Here is a 21,506-nt window from a genome sequence, read left to right as displayed (position 1 = left end):
CACCCATGTTTACCTGACATATACACATCGAAACAGTCTGCATTTCCCAATTCAGTGACCCCATCGCCGTCCTGAGGAAAAGACACCGCCAAGGGAGCGTAAACAGGGGAATTCTGGAGTGGACTGATTGTTTGTCTAACACACAAAGAAAGGCCTGGAAACAAAAGCAAGTAGTGTTTGTCAGTGTCCCCTCCCCCCACCAGAACCCCTAACGTCTCTCTCCATCCCTCCCAGACACTGCACTGCTTTACTGAAACACGTACTGTATAAACCCAAAACAGATTGGCACCCATCTCTGTATTTCCATACGCCATATCTTTCCACTGCAATAAGAACACGTATAAACAAACATTTTCACTGCCCTTTATATTTTGAAATGTTCACGATTTCAAAAAAGGTTTGTGGAAAAGTGGAGGCTTTTCGGGGGAAATGTTATGTAGGAAAAGTACACTTGCTAAGCTCAGTTATGTTTGCAGTCAGGCAAGGGTGGAAACGCGTCATGCAGAAATTGCAGCAAATTATGAGTAAACAGAACCTGTCATGTCACATCGCTATGGGATTGAATGGATGGGGCTGCTAACACTGTTTAGTACAAGTCACATCAGTAGGCTACATGTCACACTGAATTCTCTCCACTTTGGTGGCTGATCAAGTCAGATGTCTCTGTTAGATTTCAAAGTGTCGTATATGGTTTTAAAAAAAGGTTTCATGTTGTTTTTTACAACAGGGATGATTTAAATGCACTAGATTGCAGGTGAAATCTAGCATGCTATGTTTTCCTATAAACAATTGATGCGGAGGGTATCATCCCAAGCTTTCACACTCCCAGAGAGCAAGGTGTGAGGGGTCCCTCAGGTGAGGACATGGCCAGGCTGACTGTGTTCACCGCCTGGCAGCAAAAAAGACTGCATTACCCAGGCTTCACAGCTTCAGGGCAGCATGGGCAAGCTATCACCTTTGCACACATATGTATACCTGCCATGATTTAACAAGAATCAGAAGTGGGATGAACAATATACAAAACCTAGCTCTACTAAAACCTATACTTTCATCAATGTGAAAGTCAGCCCAAAAGCCAGTCAATTTCAAAGAGTCACATAATTTACAGATTATAACAGACACGCAGCATTTTCTCATTGATACTTTTCTTGTCTTGGCTATGAATCTTTTGCAAGGAGCCCGCTCAATCACCATGTAGGTGGAAGCTGTTGTGGGGGCTGTGATCTCACAATGGCAGCTTTCCTACCAACCAATCCCTCCCCTGCTTTTCCGACCCTAGACCTGCCTGCCCCCTTAGTGGCCCCCTCCTCTCCTCTTCCCTATTTTCCCTCTCTTCATACTCCGTTGTAGGAATTTTCCACTCAGCAGCAAACATCGCAGCCAGCTGTGCTGTCAATTCAAGTATATACTCACACATGTACGGGCATTCAGAAACTTTCCCTCTCTCTCATACACTCGCCCTCTCTCTCTTACGCACTCTTTCTCCGACACTATGGCTTTGTTTAATCTGATCTTTTTTCACTAATTGGTCTTTTGACCAATCAGATCAGCTCTGAAACAGATCCGGTTTGAAAAGATCTGATGTTATGGGTCAAAAGACCAATTAGTGGGGAAAAAAATCTGAATTGGGCTTCCTGTCTAAACGCAGCCAAACACATTTTGGGCTTGTTCAACATTGCATCCGACAGCGCAGGCGACTTCCGACTGACTGATCTACAACTCCTTTAGCACCATAAATAACTCCTCGTTATTATTTGTAGATCAGTCAACATTTACCCACGATGCATCGTGGATTTGATGCTCTCGAACACGGCCATTGTCATACTGAACATGTAACGGCATTGTGAATTTACTTCCTGCCTGTCAGTCAACAGTACAGATCTATTTTGAATTCTATCCTTCCTCTCTTTTTTTGCCCCAGGCTCATTAATGCAGTGAACCGCTCAGATGAAGTGACAAGAAATAAACATGGAAAAAGCCCTGCATTCTGTGGATAATTCCCCCATGACGGTTAAACAGGGGAATGTAAAGCCAAACACAGGGGCATGACTACCTGTCGCCCGCACCCCTTCCTCTCCCGCGTCACTTGTAAACAAGCAACAAGGAATTGACTCTGACAGTGGTACCCTCTCTCTGCCCACACTCTCTCTCCTACACTCCACTCTCCCGCTCTTTGTCACTTTCCATCTCTCCCTCCCTCTCCCATTCTACTCCCCCTCCCATCCCTTCCCATCCCTCTCGCTCGCATACACATAGGCTAAACCCACACATCTGCACATGTATAAGTCCATTACGCAAGAGTCTCCACTTCATCCCTCCTCGGTGTCCTCAGCTCCACTCCGCCAGGTCAGGTGACCTATAGGAACATGTAGGCTACACCACGCTGGAAAAGAGAAGAGGGGAGTGGGGATAATTATAAAAGCCTTTGGCTGGGGCCTGAGCAGTGGGCGAGAACTAGTAGAGAATTAGGAGGGATAAAGGACACCCAAATCTTAACGAAGGCGGGGAGGGAAGGGAAGAGACTTTAGAAAAGGGGGGGAGCAAGTAGGCCTCCTGAGGGGAAGGAGAGAGTTCTCAGAGATGGCAGTGCAAAGAAAAGGTTTGAAAAACAGGGCAGCTGGGTAACTCAGCATAACAAAATAAGATAAGGAAACCAATTCAACTCTCTAGAGTTGTAAAAACTCACATTGAAAAGAGAGTGCAGAGTAAGAGAGATGATGTACTTGTGGCTGCAGCTCATCTTAGATAGCAGTGATTCAGTGCTGCTGTGTGTTTATGAGTGGGTTATGGGAATATGCTAGCCGGGGCATAAGGAGCTTAGATCCAGGAGGTCTCAGCAGGGGGCAGCCAGTGAGGCTATACTCTGCTTGCATCGATGGCCCAGGGAGAGAGAGGGTAAGCAGACAGAAAGATGAGAGGAAGCAGGCGGTCCTGGGACTGGGTCAGTGAGTGTGGACGTGCAGAGAGAGGAATGGGAGGAAAAGGGCGGGTAATGCCGGGATGCGCAGGAAGGATGCCGCGTCTGTCAGGTTACATCACGCCTACAACCTCTCCTCGCCATCTATTACATAACAGGGAGAGGGAGAGAAAGATGGAGAGCGAGAGAAAAAGTGCAGGTCTTTCCTATTGACTATGTTCTGTGGCTCTTTCTTGTTATCAGGACATGAGATGCCGTAAAAAAAAAAAACATCACTACTGTCAAATTCTACAATGAATCGCACATAGTTCACTGGGTCCCTGGCCCTGTGTGAACTCCTGTGTAAAGCAATGTGTTTGTGAATGTGTTGGTCAACACAGTGTGTAAACCATAGAGATAGATAGAAGACTGATCTTTCTATATGTGCCATTATAGCGTGTGTGACAGCATGGGCAGCGCCATTGAGGCAATCTCCATTTTGAAGTAGTCAATTTTCTTCTTCATGATAGGCTGATCCCTCCTGATAACCCTGTTGGACAGGACTCCAACAGAGTCACCAGGAGGCCTCAGCCAATGAAGTTGGAAGTCCCACCCTGTTGACTACATTAAAATGGTGGAAGCCCTCAATGGCGCTGCCCATGATAATACTGCTGTTTGGCCACTAGAGGCCTCTTTCATTCTCTATGGTGTAAACTCTAGGCCGTGGCTATGAATATGGAGTTTTCGCCCTCCGCCCCACCCTTACAGAAACCTTTTTCTCAAAGCTTAGGATCCGGATCACATTCTGCGCATGTGTTATTTTACATACACTATGTAGCTACTGCTCACACTCCACCTCCCTTTACGTTTCTCTTTACTCACCCTCTTCTGAACCATGGTGATGTAGGTCAGGGATGGGCAACTTTGATGTGTGTGGGGGCCACCCAAAAATGGATCCCCCTCGTAATAGCGGCCCACCTCTTGACAGCAAAGATTTTTTTTAATTATGTTCTAAAGTAAATTTCCTGCAATTCTACACATTTTGCCATGGGCCGGAGAGAAGATTTTGCAATTTTATAACTCAATTCATGCAATTCTACTCATTTTGCCATGGCGCGGTGATTCCTTGTGTCATCCAACACTGCTATAACTATAAACAAGCACTGTTTAAATATGCTAGGTAGTAAATTATGAGACTCATACTTTCAGTACCATGACAGTCTTGATCTCTAAAAGGACAGTGTAAGTGATGTAGCTTACCTGAGATATCAGAGTATTCCTCTTCTGACTTAGAATATGTGGACAACTACAAATACCTAGGTGTCTGGTTAGACTGTAAACTCTCCTTCCAGACTCACATCAAACATCTCCAATCCAAAGTTAAATCAAGAATTGGCTTCCTATTTCGCAACAAAGCATCTTTCACTCATGCTGCCAAACATACCCTCGTAAAACTGACCATCCTACCGATCCTTGACTTCGGCGATGTCATTTACAAAATAGCCTCCAACACCCTACTCAATAAATTGGATGCAGTCTATCACAGTGCCATCCGTTTTGTCACCAAAGCCCAATATACTACCCTCCACTGCGACCTGTACGCTCTCGTTGGCTGGCCCTCGCTTCATACTCGTCGCCAATCCCACTGGCTCCAGGTCATCTACAAGACCCTGCTAGGTAAAGTTCCCCCTTATCTCAGCTCGCTGGTCACCATAGCAGCACCCACCTGTAGCACGCGCTCCAGCAGGTATATCTCTCTGGTCACCCCCAAAGCCAATTCCTGCTTCGGCCGTCTCTCCTTCCAGTTCTCTGCTGCCAATGAGTGGAACGAACTACAAAAATCTCTGAAACTGGAAACACTTATCTCCCTCACTAGCTTTAAGCACCAGCTGTCAGAGCAGCTAACAGATCACTGCACCTGTACATAGCCCATCTATAATTTAATCCAAACAACTACCTCTTCCCCTACTGTATTTATTTATTTATTTATTTATTTTGCTCCTTTGCACCCCATTATTTCTATTTCTACTTTGCACTTTCTTCCACTGCATTTCTACCATTCCAGTGTTTTACTTGATATATTGTATTTACTTCGCAACCATGGCCTTTTTTGCCTTTACCTCCCTTATCTCACCTCATTTGCTCACATTGTATATAGACTTATTTTTCTACTATATTATTGACTGTATATTTGTTTTACTCCATGTGTAACTCTGTGTTGTTGTATGTGTCAAACTGCTTGCTTTATCTTGGCCAGGTCGCAATTGTAAATTAGAACTTGTTCTAAACTTGCCTACTTGGTTAAATAAAGGTGAAATAAAAAAATACAAAAAAATGTAAGGTGAGCTCGATCTCCTATGACAAAATGTGTAGAATTGCAGGAAATTAGCAGTTTTACCTCATCCGTCTGGCCCATAGGCATGCTGAAGTTGCAAAGTCGATATCCATATTTACAAACACAGGGTTGCTACACTTATTGTTATTTGTGGTCGTTAACATTATTTAGAGTTAATTCTATTAGGGGGAGGGTGTTTAATTGATTTTACAGTACAAGGGGAGGGTCATGTGAAAATATTTGTACCTTTGGGTAGGGGGGAACATTTTCTTTATGATACCTTTAGTTTGACCAGCCCCTCCCCCCAGTAAATTTAAATCTGTCCCTTACCAGATTATGGTATCTATTTCCATTCTCTCTCCCCATTTATTGTATGTCTCACTGCTCTGTTCTATGCTGTTGTGTTTGTCTCTTCTCAACCTCTTGTCTTAGTTGCCTATATGGCCTTTATGAAGATTAGAATGGACAGACTGCATGCATAGTAAACACTTGCATATTGTGTCTTTCTTGAAAAGAAGACAATATAGTATTATTGAGGTTTTGCTGTATATGATCTGTGTGTCCCATTTCTCTCCTCCTGGGTGTAACTGTGCATTTTGTCCCTTCAGTCACTCCATACCCAAAGCTAGAGATCCTCTACTGCCCTGAGCCTGGGGATCCAGAATTCTAAAGGACTTCTACAGGAGTCCAGTCTACCTACAACTCAAGCATATGGAGATTTTGTTTTCATTTCTTAAAAGCGTTTATTTTACTTGAACCAGTCTAGTCTAGTCAACTGTTGATTAAGGGAGGATGTTGATGAGGAAATCTGATGTCTCTAATTGTGAATGGGAAGAACGAGTTATTAGATATGATTAAGATGTGAACTATGTTCGGTTAGTTTGGAATTCATTTGACAACCTTTTTTTTTATCATAAGACACTTATTTTTTATATTTCACTGTTAATATAATAGAACAAAAGTATAACATAAAAGGTTTTTGTGTCTTAAAATGACATGGTGAATTCAGAAAGTATTCAGACCCCTTGACTTTCTCCACATTTTGTTACGTTACAGCCTTATTCTAAAATGTATTAAATCGTTTCCCCCCTCAATCTACACACGGTACCCCATAATGATAAAGCAAAAACAGGTTTTCAGAAATGTGTGCAAATGTATTTAAAAAAAAAAAAAAAAGGAAATATCACGTTTACATAAGTATTCAGACCCTTTACTCAATACTTTGTTGAAGCACCTTTGGAAGCTTGGCACACCTGTATTTGGGAAGTTTCTCCCATTCTTCTCTGCAGATCCTCTCAAGCTCTGTCAGGTTGGATAGGGAGCGTTGCTGCACAGCTATTTCCGGATCTCTCCAGAGATGTTCCATTGGGTTCATGTCAAGGCTCTGGCTGGGCCACTCAAGGACATTCAGAGACTTGTCCCGAAGCAACTCCTGCATTGTCTTGGCTGTGTGCTTAGGGTCGTTGTCCTCTTGGAAGGTGAACCTTCGCCCCAGTCTGAGGTCCTGAGCACTCTGGAGCAGGTTTTCATCAAGGATCTCTCTGTACTTTGTTTCTTTCTTCTTTCCCTCAATCCTGATTAGTCTCCCAATCCCTGCCGATGGAAAAACATCCCCACAGCATGATGCTGCCACCACCATGCTTCACCGTAGGGATGGTGCCAGGTTTCCCCCAGATGTGACGCTTGGCATTCAGGATAATGAGTTCAATCGTGGTTTCATCAGACCAGAGAATCTTGTTTCTCATGGTCTGAGAGTCCTTTAGATGCCTTTTGGCAAACTCCAAGTAGGCTGTCATGTGCCTTTTACTGAGTGGTTCAGTCTGGCCAATCTACCATAAAGGCCTGATTTGTGGAGTGCTGTAGAGTTGGTTGTCGTTCTGGAAGGTTCTCTCATCTCCACAGAGGAACTCTGTAGCTCTGTTAGAGTGACCATCAGGTTCTTGGTCACCTCACTGACCAAGGCCCTTCTCCCCCAATTGCTCAGTTTGGCTGGGCGGCCAGCTCTAGGAAGAGTCTTGGTGGTTCCAAACTTCTTCCATTTAAGAATGATGGAGGCCACTGTGTTCTTCGGGACCTTCAATGCTGCAGAAATGGTTTGGTACCCTTCCCCAGATCTGTAGCTCGACAGAATCCTGTCTTGGAGCTCTACAGACAATTCCTTCAATCTCATGGCTTGGATTTTGCTCTGACATGAACTGTCAACTGTGGGACCTTATATAGACAGCTGTGTGCCTTTCCAAATCATGTCCAATCAATTGAATTTGCCACAGGTTGACTCCAATCAAGTTGTAGAAACACCTCAAGGATGATCAATGGAAACAGGATGCACCTGAGCTCAATTTCGAGTCTCATAGCAAAGGGTCTGAATACTTATGTAAATAAGGTATTTCTGTATTTTTAAAAACCTGTTTTCACTTTGTCATTATGGGGTATTGTGTGTAGATTTTTATTTAATCCACTTTAGAATAAGGCTGTAATCTAATAAAATGTGGAAAAAGTCATGGGGTCTGAATACATTCCGAATGCACTGTAGGATTCTAGTACAGATTTATTTCATGCTTCTAGAAGAGAGGTGGTCAGATAGGGTTGTCTTGTCATTGTTGTTATTGTCTGTATTTTGTTTAATAAAAAATAATGGTCAAAAACCATGCCAGGAATGTTCACTTAAAAATAAACTGCTCAAGGCCCGGTTTCCCGATAGCAATGGCACTTAGGCCTAAGAGTGTTTTAATGATGCGTCTTTCCTACAACGGCCAATGAAATACATACGTTTCCCAAAACACCACGCAGAGAGAAAGTTTGCGTAGCAAATAGCACACGCACTGAGTGTACAACACATTAAGGACAGCTGCCCTTTCCATGACGTAGACTGATCAGGTGAATCCAGGTGAAAGCTATGATCCCTTACTGATGTCACATGCGTCGTTGATTTCAATAATATTTAATTATATAGGCCTACTGTATGTGTAGCCTATACTGTAGGCTATTTATATTTTAATGCAGTCATCTCTGTTTCCATTTTAAGCATTCATTTAGCATTTAATTTATCCTTCGCTTGTTTAGCAATTGAAAAGACATTGGCAACTTTGTATTTGTAGTCAACTTCGTTGTGATGTTATTGGCGGTCACAGAGAGACAGATAAACATCTTGATTCTTTGTTTCGTGCAGATCTTATTCCATTCCTTTACTTAGATTTGTGTGTATAAGGTAGTTGTGGAATTGTTAGATAACTTGTTGATATTGCTGCACTGTTGGAAGTAGAAGCACATGCATTTCATTTCACTCGCAATAACATCTGCTAACCATGTGTATGTGACAAATAAAATCTGATTTGATTTGAAGTAGTACATCCAATCACCAATTGAAGAATGACTACAATTAAGGTCAGGTAGCAGTGCTGACCCCATTCAGAATGATGGGCAAAAAATATGCTCATGAAACAGCCAACAAGGCAGCATCCTAACTTATGAGTCTCTCAGGCTGCTATTGCATCTGATCAGCCTGGCAGGCATAGAGCTTACCCACTGGATCATAGGCATCAGCCTATAAGGCACTTTAACGGCTAATATGCCTGCAAGGAGCTTTTCCCATGAAACAGCCTACAAGGCAGCATTGTGACTTATCAGCCTCTAAAGCTGCTATTGAGTTTGCTCAAGCTCTGATGCTGAAAGCTAATCTAATTAGCCTGCCAGGAATGGAGTTCTGTAAATGTAAATATTACCCATAAAACAGGGAGTGCACATTATAATTATACACATATCAGTTATGCAAGCTCACAACCAGCAAAAATAACTAGCTAGCTTGCTAGCTACAGTAGCTAACTAACAAGACTAGCTAGCTAACTGCTAGCTCACAAGACTAGCTAGGCAAGTGATCTTGCTTTGCAGCTCTGCTAGCAAGCTAGCAAACAAGCAATCAGTGTAATATCAGTATAAAGTTGACTTAATTTTAAAGATGCTAGCTATATTACATGTTTTACTCTATGCTTCAGCTTTCTGGATTTGAACTTGGCTCGATGGCTCGTTGTTCCTTGCATGCGATTGGTTCTGGTCTTGGGGGCGGCACGCAGCCTTGGAGACAATGTTACCTGTCAGCTCGGGAATGGTTTTACCACCACCAGGCGACAAAATTGAAGAACTACACTTCACATAGTCATTTCCGGCAGAATCGGAAATGGTGTCATACTCCATCATCAAAAAAAGTAACAGCCGCTTGGCAGCAGCACCAGCTATCCACACTAAGACTTCTGGTTATCGGATTTTGCCTTCAAAATAAAAGTCCACGGTAAAAGGCTATGCATATGATACAAAATCGATCTTTTTTGCAGCTTTGCACAGAGGATAATGTTAAAATTATGTTTTAAAAATTATAACTACATGGGGGGAAAATGTAAATTAAAGAGAATTGTATTTTGGTTGTATTGCACAAACAACTTGCACTGTACAGGAAAAACAATAGATTTTTTGTCCATAATACCAGAGTCCAGTCTACTCACTAAAGTCCCTAGAATACAAGAGTTTGAACAAAAAGTTAAGTCATAGGAAGTGTTGCAGGACTTTTACTGTGGTCTAACAGCTTACAGTGGGGTGCCTGGACAATATGGTACAATGCAAATCATTGTATATGCATTACATATGGGCTTATAATCATTTAAAAAACGATTATAGGTGCCGCAATAAAAGTATTGTAGGGAATACTCAGTAGGGTCTGTAGAATCCATCTATGGTGTCATTTCATGGGGCACTGAATGGAGTGTTGCTGGCTTTTTACTCCACCAAATCATGGAATACATTTTGCCTAATAGAGCAAAAACTATTCTAGGTGGCTATGTAAAAGGTTTGTAGGGAATACAATATATTATTATATTTCATGCACAGTTATTTGCATTGGAGGCATTTATTTGACCTTGGGGCATGTTTTAAAACCCCCATTTAAATCAAATGTCACTTAAATATGAGCAAATATGAATAATTGTTCATGTTCAGAGAAGTATTGGGGACTTTTATTTGGCACATTCCAAACGTCAGTGACCCGGAAGTACTTTTTTAGTGTTGCTGACGAGACACTTACCAAAAAAAATGAATGCTTGCTGTTTTCTTCTGAACACAAAACAGTCTCTTGGATAATGTCACACATCGGCGATAACGAGCTAGAACAACTGGAATACCTCTCGTTGGTATCCAAAGTGTGCACAGAACTCGACAACCATTTGGGGATAAGTGATAAAGATCTAGGTATGTAAAACTGAAAGTGAACTTTCAATATAAAATGTGTTTGTTGGCAATACATGCGTTAGCTACACGCGTTAGCTAGCAGCAACTCGAGATCATCTGTCCAGTCAGGTTGTTATCTGCCCGGGTAAACCAGCTAGCTATTAAACTAGCTAATGATTTCACCAGCGTAGCTAAGTTAACTAACTAACTAGTAAACCGTGGAGTTGAGTTTAGTCAGCTAACGTTACTAACAACGATGCGAACTTTCTCGCTGCCCCTAGCTGACATGCTATAGTAGCCATCTTAGCGAGCAAATCAAAGCTACACTCGAAATGTTTAGGACTAGTTAACGTTACTTGGCTAATGTGGTTATTTTCTTTGCTGGTTTACAGCTGAGTTTGTCATCAGCCTTGCTGAAAAGCAACCAACGTTTGATGGCTTCAAATCACTTCTGCTGAAAAATGGAGCAGAATTCACAGTAAGTACAGACGTCCTATCTACTGCGATACAACAGTACTGTAGCTATCTAGAGCAGGGGTCTCCAACCTTTTCAACAATGAGAGGTACTCATTTTTTTCTCCAGCTTTCAAATCGACACATTCTTCTCTCCCCTGGTCCTTAGTATACAAGAGAAGGTAGTGCACTATGTTTTCTGTCAATATACCTGGTAAATGAATGGTTAATAAACAACTCTACAAAATCTGCGATTCGTTTTTTTTATTTAAATCTCAGAAGTACAATTGAGAATCAAGAACATTGAATGTTCTGAGTCCATATCAATGCTTAAGTAATGTTTTAGGTCAGATTTTTGTTTGTAATTCCACTTTAATTGAGCATCTGGCCCTTTAATTGCGCATCTAGCAAGTAAGGAATGTGCCATCTGTGCCGGTCTAGTGATGGTTCTGTACAGCTGCTGCTCATTTCATGGCAAAGTTTGCAAGTAATAAGATATAGATACAAATAATATGCTTACTCATGATATACTTCTGCCATACAAATGATATACACTACCGTTCAAAAGTTTGGGGCCACTTAGAAATGTCCTTGTTTTTGAAAGAAAAGCTAAAAATTGTCCATTAAAATAACATCAAATTGATCAGAAATTCAGTGTAAACCTTGTTAATGTTGTAAATGACTATTGTACCTGGAAACAGCGGATTTTTAATGGAATATCTACATAGGCGTACAGCGGCCCATTATCAGCAACCATCACTCCTGTGTTCCAATGGCACGTTGTTAGCTAATCCAAGTTTATCATTTTTAAAAGGCTAATTGATCATTAGAAAACCATTTTGCCATTGGAACACAGGAGTGATGGTTGCTGATAATGGGCCTCTGTACGTCTATGTAGATATTCCATAAAAAATCAGCCGTTTCCAGCTACAATAGTCTTTTACAACATTAACGATGTCTACACTGTGTTTCTGAACAATTTGATGTTATTTTAATGGACAGAAAACGTGCTTTTCTTTCAAAATCAACAACATTTCTAAGTGACCCCAAACTTTTGAACGGTAAGTTTGGGGGTATACATCTGCCAGGTAAGTCGACTTTGCAGTTAACAGTTAATTGTGAAGACTTTGGGGAAGTATTTCTGTCAACCCACATCAACTGGCTACACACAGAGTGATAGACAAATGCATGCACCACACAGACAGACGGGCAATATTGCTGGATATTAATTGGTAGATATTGTGTTAGATTTGGCTTTTTAAGCCGGTAGTGGCTAACCAGGGGTGGGATAATGTCAGTGTTGCGTTGATTAGATAGTAGCTGGGAGCTTACGGTGTTTGATACTTGTGAGATTTGTTTATGTCAGTTTTGCGGTGGAACACGTGAAAATTGCTTCTACTTTCAGAATTGTTTGACGAGCTACTCATAGTTGGGCTGTGAGCTACTGGTAGCTGGCGATCGACCTGTTGGAGACCCCTGATCTAGATGGTTCTTTATGGATCTGATATGAAGACATAACATTTATTTTCCATCTTTCAGGATTCACTCGTCGGCAATTTGCTCAGACTTATTCAAACGATGCGGCCTCCACCAAAGGCGTCTACAAGCAAAGGTATGTGAGCTGTATTCCACCTGTATCCTCTGATGTGATGTGTGCTTTTCACTTAGCCCATACCTTTACAATTTGTGCTATGTGCACTCGGTGTACAAAACATTAAGAGAACCTTCCTGATATTGAGTTACACCTCACCCTCAGAACAGCCTCAATTCGTCAGGGCGTGGAGTCTTCAAGGTGTCAAGCATTCCACAGGGATGCTGGCCCATGTTGACTCCAATGCTTCCCACAGTTGTCAAGTTGGCTGGATGAACTTTGGGTGGTGGACTATTCTTAAAACACGCGGGAAACTGTTGTTCATTAAAAACCTAGCAGCGTTGCAGTTGACACAAGCCGGTACACCTCACACCTACTACCAGACCCTGTTCAAATACACTTAAATATTTTGTCTTGCCCAGTCACCCTCTGAATGGCACAAATACACAATCCATGTCTCAATTGTCTCAAAGCTTAAAAATCCATCTTTAACATGTCTCCTCCCGTTAATCTACACTGATTTGAAGTGGATTTAACAAGTGACATCAGTAAGGGATCATAGCTTTCACCTGGATTCACCTGATCAGTCTACGTCATGGAAAGGGCAGCTGTCCTTAATGTGTTGTACACTCAGTGCGTGTGCTATTATTACAATGTTGTGGACTTGATTATATGCTGAGTTGCTGACCCTTTACTCTGTGATTTTAGCCTTTGAACCTGTGGTCAAGCAGAAGAGTGACAAGGACAAACTGAAGGAATTGTTTCCTGCATTGTGCAGGCCAGACGATCCTGCTCCCAAGGTACGTTTTGTTGTTATAACCTAGTTCATTCGCAGGTGAAATGTATAGTATAGGCTATACTTTGTGGTTGACTTTGACCTGCTGACATTTGGCCTACCGTTTTGGACCCCCTCCCCCAAGGCCATATTGGATGAAGACGATGTGAAGATCGCCGACGCTGCCATGAAGGAGTTGGAGATGTTCATGCCCAGTGTGAGCAGATCAGACTCAAAGAGCAAGAGCAGGTAGGTAAAGGGCTTTCACCAGTAAAATTCTTACTGGTTTCAAGTGCAACGTTTTTCTCATTTGTTACATAGGTTGTAGCTCTTATGTGACCTGTTTTATATTTCTCAGGTCGGACAAAAAGAGGAGGCACAGCAGAAGTCGGAGCCGAGACCGGGACAGGAGGCGGCGTCACCGTTCTCGGTCCCGCTCACGCTCTAGATCTCGCTCTAGGGACAGGGACCGTCAGAGAGAGAGAGACCGTGAGAGGGACCGCGACCGTGGTAAGAAACGTGCGTCTCGCTGGAGTGAGCGCAGTCGCACCCCCAGCCCCCACAGAGACCGAGACAGGGACACAAAGGAAGGCTCAGACCGGTGGAAGGACAAACACGTGGATCGCCCTCCACCAGAGGAGCCTACTGTGGGGGACATCTTCAATGGCAAAATCACCAGCATCATGCAGTTTGGCTGCTTCGTGCAACTGGAAGGGCTGAGGTCAGTAAATTAGTTGGGTTAATGCTATGTCAAAGGTCATTGGTTCAATAGTAATGAGCCTAGTTTGTGTTTGAACTTGGTTTGCTTTTGAGTGGCCAGTGTTGAAAGCCTTATTTGTTTCGCATTGTAGGAAACGCTGGGAGGGCTTGGTCCACATCTCCGAGCTGCGCAGAGAGGGACGTGTTGCCAATGTGGCTGATGTGGTCCAGAAAGGTCAAAGGGTCAAGATCAAGGTGCTGTCCTTCACTGGCTCCAAGACCAGTCTCAGTATGAAGGTGAGGCGGGAATGAAGCCAAGGCCTGCGGTCCTTTGGGTGTGTTTTACTATATGAAGCCAATGTGATTGTATAGGGAGTGATGTGGTTTCATCTCATCTCTCAAGAAGCTCTGCTAATCATGTGGGCAAAAATGTGAAACTTTTTGGAAAGGACTATGAAAGACATTTCTGAATTATTGAAACACTTGTTCCCCTCTTGGTTGCCAGGATGTAGACCAGGAAACGGGGGAGGACCTGAACCCCAACCGGAGGAGGAACCAGGGCCCTGATGGTGAGGAGGAGAAAATCATGAGGAACCCCGACCGCCCAACCAACCTCAACTTGGGCCACGCCCCTGAGTTGGAGGACGACACACTGGAGCGCAAGAGGCTGACCAAGATATCTGACCCCGAGAAGTGGGAGATCAAACAGGTATGTATACACGCGTAGCTTATCAAGACATCGTGGCTGTTGTTTTAATGTCATTTTGATCTAATCGTGCTCTTTTTTTTTATTCTCTGCCCTCAGATGATTGCTGCTAATGTTCTTTCTAAAGAGGAGTTCCCTGACTTTGATGAGGAGACCGGTATCCTCCCCAAAGTAGATGACGAAGAAGGTAAAACATGACTTTTGTTATTGTGTATAGAAAACCGGTGTCGGCTGAGATTGGCATCGGTGTGTTGGGTTCTGATTATATCCGTGTCTTTCCTTCAGATGAAGACCTGGAGATTGAGCTGGTGGAGGAGGAGCCTCCGTTCCTGAGAGGACACACTAAACAGAGTATGGACATGAGCCCTGTCAAGATTGTCAAGGTATGTTCCTACTTTCAAGGCAATTTTGTTTGACTGTTTTCATCCTTTTTTAGTAGTGTGAACCAATGCAGCCCTCTCTGTTTCCCTCTGTCAGAATCCAGACGGCTCGCTGTCCCAGGCAGCCATGATGCAGAGTGCTTTGGCTAAGGAGAGGAGGGAAGTGAAGCAGTGTCAGCGAGAGGCCGAGATGGACTCCATCCCCATGGGCCTGAACAAACACTGGGTTGACCCCCTGCCTGACGGTAAGTCAGTGTGGAAGCATACAGTAATCCAAAACACAGTCCGGTCTGAGCCACCACCGCCTACGTCAGGCTTCCTCCAGTGTAGCAGCAGTAGCCCTCAGGGTTAGCAGGGCTGGAGATGGTTATCTGCTTTCCTTTAGCATCCTAACAGGCCGGATAGAGTGGCCTGCTGTAGTTTGCCGTGTCCTACATGACCCAGGGTGGTACCTGCCAGGGTCCTAGACTGGTCATCTGAAGGGATGGATGTTAAAGTGAATGTCCAGTGTTTCCAGATTTCTATGAAATTTGACCTGGAATTACTTACAATATGAGTGAAATAGTTTTTCTTCCCAGTTTTTATTACATATGTTAAAAAGCAGCTTTTCTGTGTTGGAATGGTGCGGGTGTATACCGGTCATTAGAAATATTCAATCAAGTAGACTGCTGATTGGCTAGCTCATCCTCCTTTAGACCACTGATTGGCCAGCTCATCCTCCTAAGGAGTATGACATTCTCTATAAGGAAATGGCAAGCAATTTTGAAACGGTCTGTTTGAGATTGAATTTTTGTGTAGGAGGAGTTAAAACCTGTTGAGGACAGACGTTCCGCTAGCGGAACGCCTCGCCAAATATCCAATGGTAGAGCGTGGCGCGAAATACAAAAACCTTAAAAATGCTATAACTTCAATTTCTCAAACATATGACTATTTTACACCATTTGAAAGATAAGACTCTCGTTAATCCAACCACATTGTCCGATTTCAAAAAGGCTTTACAGCGAAAGCAAAACATTAGATTATGTCAGGAGAGTACCCAGCCAAAAATAGTCACACAGCCATTTTCAAAGCAAGCATATATGTCACAAAAACCCAAACCACAGCTAAATGCAGCACTAACCCTTGATCTTCATCAGATGACACTCCTAGGACATTATGTTATACAATACATGCATGTTTTGTTCAATCAAGTTCATATTTATATCAAAAAACAGCTTTTTACATTAGCATGTGATGTTCAGAACTAGCATACCCACCGAAAACTTCCGGTGAATTTACTAAATTACTCATGATAAACGTTGACAAAATACATAACAATTATTTTAAGAATTATAGATGCAGAATTCCTTTATGCAATCGCTATGTCAGATTTTAAAATAGCTTTTCGGCGAAAGCACATTTTGCAATATTCTGAGTACATAGCTCAGCCATCACAGGCTAGCTATTCAGACACCCGCCAACGTCGGGGCAACCTAAACTCAGAATTACTATTAGTAAAATTGGAGTACCTTTGCTGTTCTTCATCAGAATGCACTCCCAGGACTTCTACTTCAACAACAAATGTTGTTTTGGTTCCAAATAATCCATAGCTATATCCAAATACCTCCGTTTTGTTTGTGCGTTCAGGTCACTATCCAAAGTGTAACGCGCGAGCACATTTCGTGACAATTTGTTTTTTAAATATTCCATTACCGTACTTAGAAGCATGTCAAACGCTGTTTAAAATAAATTTTTATGCTATTTTTCTCGTAAAATAGCGATAATATTCCAACCGGACAACGTTGTATTCATTCAAAGAGAGAAAGAAAAAATGGCGAGGTCTCGTGAACGCGCATCTCCAGTCTCACTGTCCCCAGGCAGACCACTTACAAATTCTGCTGCTGTTCTTTGCCCAGAGACAGCAGACACCCCATTGCACTTTCTGGCGACTTTAGAGAGCCAATGGAAGCCTTAGAAAGTGTCACGTAACAGCACAGATACTGTAATTTCGATAGAGATGCAACAGAAGGACAACAAATTGTCAGACAGGCCACTTCCTGTATGGAATCTTCTCAGGTTTTTGCATGCCATATGAGTTCTGTTATACTCACAGACACCATTCAAACCGTTTTAGAAACTTTAAGGTGTTTTCTATCCAAATCTACTAATTATATGCATATTCTCGTTTCTGGGCAAGAGTAGTAACCAGATTAAATCGGGTATGTTTTTTTATCCGGACGTGAAAATACTGCCCCCTATCCACAACAGGTTTTAACAACATTTATGTTGATATGAGTTAACAGAATATTAACTTTTAAAAGTACAATTTTCACTGGACAGTTACTTTAAATATCGTGCAAGTTCATCTCTATTAAACACACAACCTCTTACACAGTTGATGGGAGACAGATTGCAGCTAACATGAGAGGCATCGGCATGATGCCAACTGACATCCCGGAGTGGAAGAAACATGCCTTTGGGGGCAACAAAGCCTCTTATGGCAAAAAGACAGCGATGTCCATCCTGGAGCAGAGAGAGAGCCTGCCCATCTACAAGCTGAAAGAACAGCTCATACAGGTTTGTGCAACAGTTACCATCTGTTATCAACATCAACCGTTTTTAAACGTTTCCTGCAATCTGATTTTGCTCACCGCTGTACTCCACTATTACAGGCTGTCCACGATAACCAGATCCTGATTGTTATTGGAGAGACTGGCTCTGGGAAAACCACCCAGATCACTCAGTACCTGGCCGAGGCAGGCTACACCACTCGGGGGAAGATCGGCTGCACTCAGCCCCGTCGTGTGGCAGCCATGTCCGTGGCCAAGAGAGTCTCTGAAGAGTACGGTTGCTGTCTCGGCCAGGAGGTGAGTGATCGCTCCACACTGCGTATATCTTAACACATGTGACCATGAGGCGATGTCTAACACATCTGATCGCAGAACAATGCTGATTTTAGTGATTTCTATCTTCGTTCATCTGCTCCAGGTTGGATACACCATTCGTTTTGAGGACTGCACCAGCCCTGAGACAGTGATTAAGTACATGACAGACGGTATGTTGCTGAGAGAGTGTCTGATAGATCCGGACCTTGGCCAGTACGCCATCATCATGTTGGATGAGGCCCACGAGAGGACCATCCATACCGACGTACTCTTCGGTCTGCTCAAGAAGGTATACCAGGGCCTTGTTTCGCCTTGACTTGAGGCTCTAAACATCTCTATGTCAAGGAGACACAAACCCGTCTCCTCTCCTTCTTTCAGACGGTGCAGAAACGCACGGACATGAAGCTCATTGTGACTTCGGCCACACTTGATGCCGTCAAGTTCTCTCAGTACTTCTACGAAGCGCCCATCTTCACCATCCCAGGGCGTACCTATCCAGTGGAGGTGCTCTACACCAAAGAACCGGAGACAGACTACCTGGATGCCAGTCTCATTACCGTCATGCAGATCCACCTGACTGAGCCCCCAGGTACGGTTTTAACGTTTTTATATCCGGTCTAGAGTCAAACTGTAATTCAAAGTCGTTGACCTAAGTGAAAATCCATTGCTCTAAAATGTCAGGTTGAGATTCAACCTTGATTGTCAACAGATATCAATCTTCTCTTTGTCCTCTCTTGCTCCTTCTTTGCAGGTGATGTCCTGGTGTTTCTGACGGGCCAGGAGGAGATCGACACAGCTTGTGAGATCTTGTATGAACGGATGAAGTCACTGGGACCTGAAGTGCCTGAACTCATCATCCTACCGGTGTACTCTGCCCTGCCCAGCGAGATGCAGACCCGTATATTTGACCCTGCTCCCCCCGGCAGCAGAAAGGTTGTCATTGCCACTAACATTGCTGAGACGTCTCTGACCATCGACGGTATCTACTATGTGGTGGACCCAGGCTTTGTGAAGCAAAAGGTGTACAACTCCAAGACTGGTATCGACCAGCTGGTGGTGACCCCCATCTCACAGGTAGGCCGGTTAATCACTCAATTCCTATTCTAAATGTTTCCCACATTGTAACCCCTCGGCCTGTCTAAATCCCTTTGCGTACCTTGCAATTAGGATTTAGTATACTAAGGGCATCAATGTAACCTCTCTGTTCAATGCATCTTCTCTGTTAGGCCCAAGCCAAGCAGCGGGCTGGAAGAGCTGGAAGAACTGGTCCAGGGAAGACCTACAGGCTGTACACAGAGAGAGCCTACAGAGACGAGATGCTCACCACCAACGTGCCTGAGATCCAGAGAACTAACTTGGCCAGCACTGTGCTGTCTCTCAAGGTATGCACACAGTAACAAAAGTGGCAATATATATATATATATATATATATATATATATATATATATATATATACACACACACACTTGTCTGTGCAGACCTACTCATCTGGTGTCACCCTCTCACCTCCCTCTCTCCTTACTTCCTTCAGGCTATGGGCATCAATGACCTGCTGTCGTTTGACTTCATGGATGCGCCACCCATGGAGACGCTGATCACGGCCATGGAGCAGCTCTACACTCTGGGGTCTCTGGACGATGAAGGGTTGCTTACTCGCCTTGGACGCAGGGTAAGATTGAGGTTAGAGTTTAAAAAAAACGGAGACGATTGTTAAGAAAAGTGAAAGTGAGGATTCATGACTAACTAATGAATCCTTTCCTCCTTTCTCTGTCAGATGGCCGAGTTCCCTCTGGAGCCCATGCTGTGTAAGATGCTGATCATGTCCGTCCACCTGGGCTGCAGTGAGGAGATGCTCACCATCGTCTCCATGCTGTCTGTGCAGAACGTCTTCTACAGGCCCAAGGTACAGCAAATCACAGGACTCATAAACACTTAAATAGGGTTCTCACTCCTCTGGGAATCCTGATTAGATTTTTTCTTTGCAGCACAGGTTACTGTTGAGGTTTACCGTTATGGGTGGAGAACTCACTGAGGCAGTTCTACAGTGTGCCATTGTTTACCATTTGGTTTTATTCTCTGTGTCTCAGGACAAGCAGGCCCTGGCTGACCAGAAGAAGGCCAAGTTCCACCAAGCCGAAGGAGACCACCTTACCCTGCTGGCTGTCTATAACTCCTGGAAGAACAACAAGTTCTCCAACCCTTGGTGCTATGAGAACTTCATCCAGGCCCGCTCCTTGCGCAGAGCCCAGGACATCCGCAAACAGATGTTGGGTATCATGGACAGGTAGGACCCACTATCCATTCGACAATGGAGTTAATTGTACGTCTGACCAAGCCACCTCACATGACATCTTCTCACACAAATCCAAACCCTTTTTGACCTGTTTTCAGACATAAACTGGACGTGGTGACTTGTGGAAAGGCCACAGTGCGTGTACAGAAGGCCATCTGCAGTGGTTTCTTCCGGAACGCAGCCAAAAAGGATCCCCAGGAAGGCTACCGTACCCTCATTGACCAGCAGGTGGTGTACATCCACCCCTCCAGTGCCCTGTTCAACCGCCAGCCTGAGTGGTGAGTCAACTCTCCTTTCTGATTACCATGGGGACTAAAGGATTAGTCACTAGTTTTACATTGAATGTCAACTGTTACTGAGACATCTTGGACATCCTTATCCTCTTGCCCCATAGGGTGGTGTACCACGAGCTGGTGCTGACCACGAAAGAGTACATGAGGGAAGTGACCACCATTGACCCACGCTGGCTGGTAGAGTTCTCGCCGGCCTTCTTCAAAGTCTCCGACCCCACACGCCTCAGCAAACAGAAGAAGCAGCAGCGCCTCGAGCCCCTCTATAACCGCTACGAGGAGCCCAACGCATGGAGAATCTCCCGCGCCTTCCGTCGGCGCTAGAATGTCTATCCTGCATCTCCACACAAAGGAAGAGATGGACACAGTCCTGTATCAGTTGGTAGAGAAATACTGTGGAGAGACATTATGCCTGTGCCAACAGGCCTCGCTAACTCTTATTGGTCAAGCTGGGTCATTGTCTACTTGTTTTAGACATGTGTAAATTATGTGTTTTATGTCTGCTCAGCTGATTTTATTCAACCACTATCATTTTGATCTGAGGTATTGGTAGGCCTAATTCTCTCTCTTGATCTGTATAGAAGACGACTAGCAAAGTGAGACGATTAAGGGGTCAGATCATTGCTTCCCTGTCCTTTTAAGGCTTATTTTTGTAATATGAATCAATTTCTCATGCCCTGAGGAGAATCAATCTTCTATCTGCACATCAAGGACAACGAAACCGTTTTACTTGATTGACACATCTGACCTGTGGTGAAAACTTCAGAAAATGACAAATTGAATAGGAAGGGGACTGGGTAGTAATTTGAAAAGTGAGTGAATGTCTTTGTCTCAGAGCACTGTGCTCCTAAAACATAATTTATATTTTATAGTAGGCTCTCTTATAAAACGAAGGGAAATAGATGGAACTATGTACTCGGGCATTGTCTTTGTTTAGCTTTGACTGATTGTTTCACTGTGCTAATGTACTCCTTACACTTTCTGCCCTCATTAAATATTGTATTGCTCTC

At 43.6% G+C, this 21,506-nt stretch overlaps 1 protein-coding gene across 1 annotated transcript; it reads left to right on the top strand.

Annotated features, from left to right (window-relative positions):
• The first annotated feature begins 10,309 nt into the window (after positions 1–10,309).
• On the top strand, positions 10,310–21,506 carry dhx8 (DEAH (Asp-Glu-Ala-His) box polypeptide 8). Its single transcript, NM_001140689.1, is given in 7 exon segments — positions 10,310–10,318; positions 10,320–10,466; positions 10,838–10,923; positions 12,438–12,510; positions 13,198–13,289; positions 13,410–13,496; positions 20,699–21,506. Coding segments are annotated over 7 exon segments (771 nt in total). The 5' UTR covers positions 10,310–10,314; the 3' UTR covers positions 20,981–21,506.

The sequence above is a fragment of the Salmo salar genome, chromosome ssa19 (genome assembly GCF_905237065.1).
Source record: "Salmo salar chromosome ssa19, Ssal_v3.1, whole genome shotgun sequence".
Taxonomy (NCBI): Eukaryota; Metazoa; Chordata; class Actinopteri; order Salmoniformes; family Salmonidae; genus Salmo; species Salmo salar.
This window is presented reverse-complemented; position numbering and strand designations above follow the sequence as displayed.